At 38.2% G+C, this 9,707-nt stretch overlaps 1 protein-coding gene across 1 annotated transcript; it reads right to left on the reverse strand.

The window, feature by feature from the left end:
* Positions 1-787: 787 nt before the first annotated feature.
* Positions 788-9,411, reverse strand: LOC149818722 (uncharacterized). The gene is made up of 2 exons (XM_089985311.1): positions 8,992-9,411; positions 788-1,008 (listed from the first exon to the last, which is right to left on the reverse strand). Exon 1 carries the CDS (start codon positions 9,274-9,276, stop codon positions 9,031-9,033), a length of 246 nt encoding a protein of 81 aa, XP_089841437.1. The 5' UTR covers positions 9,277-9,411; the 3' UTR covers positions 788-1,008; positions 8,992-9,030.
* Positions 9,412-9,707: the final 296 nt, after the last annotated feature.

The following is a 9,707-nucleotide window of genomic DNA, read 5'->3' on the forward strand; positions in this document are numbered from 1 at the left end:
CTAGGGTTGGTAAACTGAGCCCAACAAAACCAACATGAAGTGGACAAGCTTGGCTCATTTTTGTGGTGAGTTGAAGAGCCAAGCATGAGTACGAGCTAAGCGAGTGGGGTTTGAGCTAGCTCGGTTACAAAAAAACACCGTTTTAAAGCTGAAAGTAATAAATTTTGAACTCTAGACCTATTAAGCCAAGATCAAGCTGACTCATTTACAGAAAAATACGTTGTATTTCAAGGCTGGATGTATAGGATTTGAACTCTTAACCTATTGCTTGTAAGCTAAATGCTTCAACTATTTATGCTATATTATATTATATAATACAAAATATAGCTAAAATATGTTTTCTTACTACTTAACAAGCTTGCACAAGTCGAGCAGAGCCAAACTCATATTGTCAGTGTACAGTGTGTAGAGTTCATTTTATGAGTTCAACTATAGCCCTTTCCAAGCCATGCACGAGCAAACCCATGAGTGGCTCGTCTCTTTTCCCAGTCCTAATGGATATTCAATCAAACATGAAAAAAAAAAGTGAATGAAATTATTTATGTGCTTACAAACCAAACCAAATCAGAACCCAAGTAAGACAATTTTTTCCTTATTTGTTTTTTGAACTGGGATGCTCTCATTGAAGCGATAATTCTGATCCTGTTTGGAAATTGAGTAGCAAAGTCTTTAATTGCAACTAGGACATTATGTTCTTCCAGTATACATAAACACAAGAAGTCCATGAAACAAACTGCATTTTCTAACAAGCGAGGGATAAGAAAGCAACCTTGTCAAGTATATAATATGGTCATAAATGCATTATATATAATGAATAGCACCTTGTGCAGTAATTTCTTAACACTGTTTCAAGGTCATAAGACAAAACCAGCATTATCAAAACAAATTACAGATGAAATTAGCAGAAAAAATACTTCATACACTAGAATTGATCCACAGACAGCTTTCAAAGAAAACGGCAAGACAGGTTGATTTAGGAGTCTCAAGCCCCAAATCACAGATGCCATCCTGGAAAAAAAGAAACAAACACAATTATAAATGACATTTTCTCCACTATTCAAGGAAGATAACTCATTAAAAATGAAGCAGGGTGATGAGCAGACCCCTGGGAAAAACAAGGCAATAACTGGTGCCTGCTTTTGAATAGACCAGCTAAAAAGAAGACAAGACTATAGAAGAAACAACCATACTAGATCTGCTGTTCTGACAAAAAGAGCAATTTGAGTCAAGTCAAAGATGGCTCACTACAATGAGTCGGAATCTCACCCAAGGTTAGGAATAAGCTACATGACTCCGGTCATCAGATTATTCCTGTATAGATATTATACGATGCTAACCTAGCAAACGTATGAGCAATGCACATCAAAAGGAGTTTCCCTTAATGAGCAGCGCACAATTTCCAAACAGACTAGAGCTATAAACTGATGCAAAAATGCATATAAGTCAATACCAAGAGATTTTCGGAAAGGTAAAGGCAATGAAATAATTCTTAACCTGATTATGTCCCCTGTTTCAACATTCATATACTTCTCTTCTGAAAAACTAAATGGTTACTTGCCCTCTGAGACAGCCCCTACCCAGAGAGAGAGAGAGAGAGAGGGGGGGAGGGGGCCCAAAAAAACCCAAGTAAAGACAAGTCAAATCCATCATATTTATGTATCAAAGAAAAAGGATATACTGGCCTAAACAACATATATAAAAGAAAAACTTACCATCAGGCTTATCCTTCAAGATATAAATAACTATATAAGGATCAAAGAGTGGTTTAGTGGAACGAGGCTATCTCAACCAAGGGATCTCAGATTCAAACCTGATTAGGTGCATCCCCCAGCTTGATTATGCACAAAAAAGAAGTTGCTAAAGAACAAATCGTAAGATGTGTTTTAATTACTCATATTTTTATCCATGAAAGTTCTGAATCAAATAACACACAAGGGTTTTAGGCTCAATGGGCACTGATAAACAGGCAGACAACAAGCTGACCACAATCCTGGACCCTGATCGTCATCTAATTACAGATAAGACTCTTGCACACTGTTAAAATGTAAAACTGTACATATATGTATATATAATAATATTATATTATTATATATATATATATAAATACATTTTTAATTTCTTTCTTTTCTGTATTTTTTTTCCTTTATTTTTATTTTTTGTCTTTATGTCATCTAGTTCAGTTTGAACTAGAATGACTGTTGCTAGTCAAGTCCTGTCCAGACTTGACTAGCAATAGAGCTGTTGGACTGACACAGTCCAACAGCTCTTAATTGAGCTGTTGGACTGACACATTCCAACAGCTCTAAATAGAGCTGTTGGACTGTGCCCAACAGCTCTATTGAGTCCTCTTTCAGCTGTGTATATAAAGGGGTGCAGCCCCTCTTGTATTTCACTCCAATGCTTCTTAAGCAATTGGTTTTTCATATCAATAAAGAATACATTTTTATTTTTATTTTGTTTCCAGTTATACCCTTTTTAAGGGTTATGCTTTAGTGTCATTCTTGACACTTGCTCTTGTTAATCAAAGCTCGTGTTTCGAAGATCCCCATTTCCTTTCATGGTATCAGAGCCGCGGAAGTACTAAATCTTGAGGAAAAGCTGCCTCGGTTTCCGTGCCCGTTTGCAAAAGTGTTCGCCACTTGAAGAGAAGTGTTTTATCACTTCATTGGAGAAGATTTCACATCTTGTTGTATTGTTTTTTTTTTTTCTTTCTTTCTCATTTTCCTTCTTGTTTCTCTTCTATCCCTATTCTTTCTCTCCTTGTAATCGATGGATGACAATGATAAAGTCACCATCATGCCTATGAAACTAAGTGATACGAACTATGTAACATGGGCTTCAATCATGAAGCACCATATATGGGGAAAAGGCTTATGGGGGATTGTGGATGGTTCCGATTCGGAACCTAAGCTATCTCTTACTAAAAAGGAGGAAGATAAAGACGTCCCTCTATCGGAAGAAGAGAAAATCAAGGCTATTGCCTCATACGAGAAGAAATGGAAAGAATGGAGAATATCTCATGCGAAGATAATGTCATGGCTTATCAATAGCGTTGACATTAAAAAATGCTCAAGTCTTGCCAAATTTGATCATGCCGATAAGGCATGGGAATACCTTAAAAATATGTATTCCCTTAAAGATATTGCACACGTGTGCAACCTCCAAGAAAAAGTTCGAATGATGACACAAGGAGACAAAACTATTCGTGAATATTACAATGGGTTGTCCGAACTTTGGGAAGAACTTTCCCTTTTAGAACCAAAGTGGCATTGTGCCGAAGACATCGAGCTTCGTCAGAAACAACTCGATGTTGAACATTTTTACCAGTTTATCACTGGATTAAGGCCGGAATTTGAAACCACTAAATCGGCCCTACTTCACCGGGGAAAAATTCCTTCTATTGTTGAAACTATTGAAGAGTTAACAATGGAAGAAAATCGTCTCCGGAAAGGTTCTTTAAAAATTGAAGATGATTCCGTTTTAGCCGTGTCTAGACCAGGGAATCATGTTCGATCATATAGGCCTCCTCACTTTAACCGACAAAATGGTGACTATGATAAGAAGAAAGTTATTTGTCATCACTGTCATGAACCGGGACACTACAGGCCACAATGTCCCAAACTTAAGGAGCTGAGAGAAAAAAGAGCTGCAATTGCTGGATCGGAGCCTAAAGATCAGGATGCACCAGTTTCCCTAGCCCAACTAATGGAGATCCTTCAGCCTCTCATCAAAGGTGCCTCTTCCTCATCTGAAGCTTCAACCGGCGCAGCAGCCTCATCTTTTTCTGATTTAGGTAAAATTTCTTGGCTTCTTGACTCTGGTGCATCTTTTCATATGACCCCAAATAATCAAAGTCTATCCAAATGTGTTAAAAATAAAACAAGTGTGTCAAAGGTCTTTACTGCTGATGGGACTTCTCTTGAAATAGAAGGAATAGGAGATTTTGAAAAAATTTATAAAACAAAATTTTTTTTTATTCCAGAAATTAGACATGTTCCCAAATTAAATTTAAATCTTTTATCTGTATCTCAAATTTCTGATTATGGGTGTAATATTTCTTTTTCTTCTCATGGTTGTTGGGTACAGGATCGCCAGTCAGGCAAGCTGATTGGGGAAGGCCATAGAGAAGGAGGACTCTATTACATGGATTTTTTGGAAATGCCGAAGAAAGCTTTTTGTTATAATATTCAAAAAATAGAGTTGGAAGTGTGGCATAAGAGACTTGGTCACCCACATATAGCCAAAATCCAACATTTTCCAAATCTAGGGAAATTTTGTAACTCTGAATCATTTGATTGTAAAGATTGTATTCTCGGCAAAATGAAAAGATTACCATTTCAGAACAGAACCTTTTTCTCTTCAAGACCACTTGAATTAATACACTCGGATGTTTGGGGTCCTGCACCAGTAATTTCTAAAGGAGGATTTGTTTACTATGTTATTTTTGTGGATGATTTCTCCCGACATACGTGGATGTACTTTCTCAAACATAAGTCTGAAGTATTTTCATACTTTCAAACTTTTCATAATATGGTTAAAAACAAATTTCAAAATGATATTACTATTTTTCGCACAGATTCAGGGGGAGAGTTTTTATCCACAGATTTTCAAAATTATCTTAAATTGCATGGCATCACACATCAAAGATCTTGTCCTTATACACCTCAACAAAATGGACTGGCAGAACGAAAACATCGCCATATTATAGAAACCACTAGAACTTTATTAATAGCAAATCAAGTCCCTAAAGACTTTTGGGCAGAAGCTGCCTTAACTGCCACCTATCTCATTAATAGGATGCCATCTTCTTCGTTACAAAATATCACTCCCATTGAAAAACTTATGAACATTTCTCCAGACTACTCTAGATTAAGAATATTTGGGTGCAAATGTTTCATATTTACTGACAAAAATGATAAACTTTCCCCTCGTGCGATTCCCTGTGCTTTTTTAGGATATGCTGAAAACCAGAAAGGTTATAGATGTTTTGACTTCAAAAATAATAAACTATATGTGTCTAGAAATGTTTCCTTTCTTGAAAAGGAGAGCTTCTTTGATTTTAGAAAATTAAAAGACGTCACTGAGTACTCCTTTTTGCTAGATCTAACATCAACATCTGATGAATATGACCTTGATTGTAACTTTGATGATGATCCAAGAATTATTGATCTTAATGTTGAAAATGAAGAAGTTCATAGAGATACTAGTATTCAATATTCCAGGCGACAAGAGTCTAATACTCCATGTGCACTTGAGAAATATTTTAACATTCCAACTAGACAATCATCCCGAATCTCGAGGCCTCCAGAAAAGTTTGTATCATACGAGTCTTTCTCACCCACATATAGGGCAGTTATTGCATTAATTCACTCATATGAAGAACCATCCACATATTTTCAAGCAAAAAATGATATCAAATGGATAGAAGCCATGAAAGTTGAATTAGATGCACTTGAAAAGGCTTCTACATGGAATATTCAAGATCTTCCTCCAGGGAAGAAAACTATAGGATGTCGATGGGTTTATAAAATTAAAACCAAGAGTGATGGTACTCTTGAAAGATATAAAGCCCGTTTAGTAGCCAAAGGTTATGCTCAAGAATATGGGATTGATTATGAAGAAACCTTTGCTCCGGTGGCTCGTATGACTACTGTCCGAACCTTAATTGCCTTAGCTTCTATCAAAAAATGGTCTATTTTTCAAATGGATGTCAAAAATGCTTTTTTAAATGGAAAGCTAGTTGAAGAAGTATATATGGAACCCCCTCCTGGTCTAAGTATTCCTAAGGGTAAAGTCCTTCGCTTAGAAAAAGCTCTTTATGGACTTAAACAAGCACCAAAAGCTTGGTATGATAGGTTTAGTCGTGTTATGATTGATATTGGTTTTCAATTCTGTTTAACTGACACTGCTTTGTTTATTAAGAATTTTGATGCAGGGATCATTGTGCTTCTTCTCTATGTGGATGATATGATCATCACCGGAAGCGATAAACAGGGAGTTGAAACAATCAAAACACTTCTTAAATCTCATTTTGAAATGACTGATTTGGGCTTGTTGAGATATTTTTTAGGCATTGAAGTTGCTTATTCTCCTAGAGGATATTTATTATCTCAGACTAAATTTGCTTTTGATATTGTTTTCAGGTCTGGTATTACTGATGATAAGAAAGTTGACACTCCAGAAGTTGTTAATGTTAAAATGAAGATTGATGATGGAGAACTTCTTGCAGACCCTACTCCTTACAGACAGCTTGTTGGGGCACTTTCCTATCTATCCATTACCAGACCAGATATAGCACATGCTGTTCATACAGCAAGTCAATTTCAACATGCTCCTACTTCTGTTCATATGGGAGCAGTCATGCGTATTATCAGATACATCAAGTCCTCTCTTTCACGAGGACTTTTCTTATCTTCCTCCTCTTCTCTTGATTTAATTGCATATACTGATGCTGATTGGGGAGGTGATCCCAATAACAGACACTCAACCACTGGCTTTTGTGTCTTTTTAGGGGAATCATTAATCTCGTGGAGGTGTAAAAAGCAGCAGAAGGTATCTCTCTCATCCACCGAAGCTGAATACAGAGCCATGGCAACCACGACCATGGAAGTAGTTTGGCTCCGACGACTGCTTGCTGACATGGGAGTTGAAGCAACAAAGGCTTCACAAATGTGTTGTGACAACAAAAGTGCGATCTACATTGCCAGTAACAGAACATTCCACGAACGCACCAAACACATCGAAATGGATTGTCACTACGTCAGAGAGGAATATCTACACGGGATAATTGATCTGCCATATGTCACTTCAGAATATCAGTTAGCAGACCTCTTTACAAAGCCTCTCGCTGCTCCCCGATTTCACTTTCTCTTAGACAAACTTTCGCTCATTGTACCGTAAGTTTGAGGGGGAGTGTTAAAATGTAAAACTGTACATATATGTATATATAATAATATTATATTATTATATATATATATATATATAAATACATTTTTAATTTCTTTCTTTTCTGTATTTTTTTTCCTTTATTTTTATTTTTTGTCTTTATGTCATCTAGTTCAGTTTGAACTAGAATGACTGTTGCTAGTCAAGTCCTGTCCAGACTTGACTAGCAATAGAGCTGTTGGACTGACACAGTCCAACAGCTCTTAATAGAGCTGTTGGACTGACACATTCCAACAGCTCTAAATAGAGCTGTTGGACTGTGCCCAACAGCTCTATTGAGTCCTCTTTCAGCTGTGTATATAAAGGGGTGCAGCCCCTCTTGTATTTCACTCCAATGCTTCTTAAGCAATTGGTTTTTCATATCAATAAAGAATACATTTTTATTTTTATTTTGTTTCCAGTTATACCCTTTTTAAGGGTTATGCTTTAGTGTCATTCTTGACACTTGCTCTTGTTAATCAAAGCTCGTGTTTCGAAGATCCCCATTTCATTTCACACACAACGACCTAGTCTCAAGGCTGCACCAAACCCACTCTCGCAGAGCCTCAACATAGTTTTGCTTAAGATAGGCCTCTTCACGAAGTTACCTCCAGAATTTGGTTATAGTAGTATAGCACTAATGCAGTGGAAACACACATGTGAAAAAACAGCTCTTCAGCACAATGTGCATGTTACTCGATCGATCCAATCCCATCCCATCATGAGGATGACCCTTGATGGCCTTCCGACCATCAGATGAGAAGAATCTTATTCATATTTCAAACAAGCCTCTATATACCCAGGACCTATGTTTTGTAATCTTCCTAATCTTCCATTAAACAGTCATCACTTTCTTTATACCTCGTACATATGTTCTTTAATCTTCCTAATCCTGCATTAAACAGTACCCTTTCTGTGTATCAGCATCAAGTCAAATAGTGTGATCTGATTCCAACATAGCAAGTGCACACTGCTATTTGAATGATACAACTGAACTTTCTCTTTTCGCTCCTAAGGAAGCAGAAAAGAGAAGAGAGACAATAGTGTGATCTGATTCCAAAATAGAAAGAGAACGCTGATGATTTGCATTAGTCACGCAGCTTCATTTGATAAACATCAGATCATGACATAGTCACAGAGCTCCATTTTCAGCAGCTGAAGCCAATGATCTAGACCATCAAATGTGAATGTACATTTCTGATTAAGTATAACAAAATTCACAAGACAATTACCATGGGGCTCCAATGACCTATGTGTTCAATGGCTTTTGATCACCTTTACAGTGTAGAAATACATAACCAAGTTGGCAATTTTCATGCCACTGGAAACCAAAAAACAAACAAACTGAAAATCGATTCTCATGGAGATCGACACCACCAAAGCTTAGGAGTGCAGAAAAAGGGAAAAAAAAAAACTGCATTCCGAATCGTCAATACAACTAAAACAATTCAGTACTCGCAGAATGATCATCGAACTCGTGGCAAACAAAAAAAAAACGGAAAAGAAAAATTTGTATTCCAGATCGTCCATTCAATTCAACTAACACAATGCAGTATTCTTAGAATGATCATCGAACTCGTCCCAAACAGAAAAAAGGGGAAACATGAAATTATCTCGAATGGAAATAAAAAGCTTACAAACAGAAACAAGCAGACGGTGGGCAATGCCCCCATTCAGGCATACGATTTATTTCGACACAATTTCCGGTTGAGATCATCACAAAACAATCCCAATTGTTGGTGTAGAACCAACAGATGCACAAAAGGCATTCCCAAGAACCATTTCCAACAACGGAACCAAGCATTCATTTTATGATTTGAATTAGACAATCCAATTCTATCTATACTCGAGACCATCCAACCTAATTTCATCTTTCCGCATTCTTTTATAAAAAAGAAAAAAAATCATCGGAACTACATTTAAAAAAAAAACTGAAGAAATAACGAAAAGGAATCCCTAAACCAAAACCAAGATCCCATGAAATTCGGGCAATCCGCAAAGATCGCCTCGAAACAGAAAAACACAAAAATAACACATAAAATCAATCTCCCAAGAACGAAGAATTACCCTCATGTTTGATGAGGAAGCAAGGGGCCGCCGGGCAGGTCAGGCGACGTTGACGGCGACGTGGGCGGGGTTGTCGGGCAGCTCCAAAGTGAAGTCGTGGGAGATTTGCTTGGTGAGCATGAGGGGGCGGTCGTTGGCCTCCTCCTCGTCCTCTACGTCGGTGGTGCTGAGGTTGATGCACGAGCACCGCTCCAGCGAGGCGAAGAAGGCCGAGGCGACGCTCGCCCCGAGCCAATTGGCCACCTGATCCAGTTTCTCGCAACCCAGGAAGCTGCAGCTATCCATCCCCTCTCCGGCGACTCGTCGACCGTCGGATTCCGGCCAAGGAGAAGAACAGAACAGAGAGGGGAGAAACGAAAGGAGAGGAAGAGAGGGAGGAGCGGAATTCGGGGGAAGAAAGGTTGGACTTGGAGCGGGACGTAACGAGAGAGCGCCAACTTACGTAGCGCAGCATGTGGCGTGGGAAAGAGAGTTGTTGGTCTCAACGGACGGTCGTGGGTTTCTCGTCGTTGATTTTGTCTTTTTTCCATTTGACTAAGTTGCCCTCGTAACAAAAAAAAAAGGCCGCTTAGATTTAGATTGTGGTTCTCGGATCTCACATTAGGGTGCAAATGGATCGGGATGGGACTTAAAACCCGGAACATGAATCATTATTAGTCTACGCTGTGGCCTGTAGGTGTACCGGGGCGGAGGCAGGGGACAAGGTCTCTACCCCG

This window comes from Nuphar pumila, chromosome 13 (assembly GCF_984573655.1).
Source record: "Nuphar pumila chromosome 13, dmNupPumi1.hap1.1, whole genome shotgun sequence".
NCBI classification, from domain to species: Eukaryota; Viridiplantae; Streptophyta; class Magnoliopsida; order Nymphaeales; family Nymphaeaceae; genus Nuphar; species Nuphar pumila.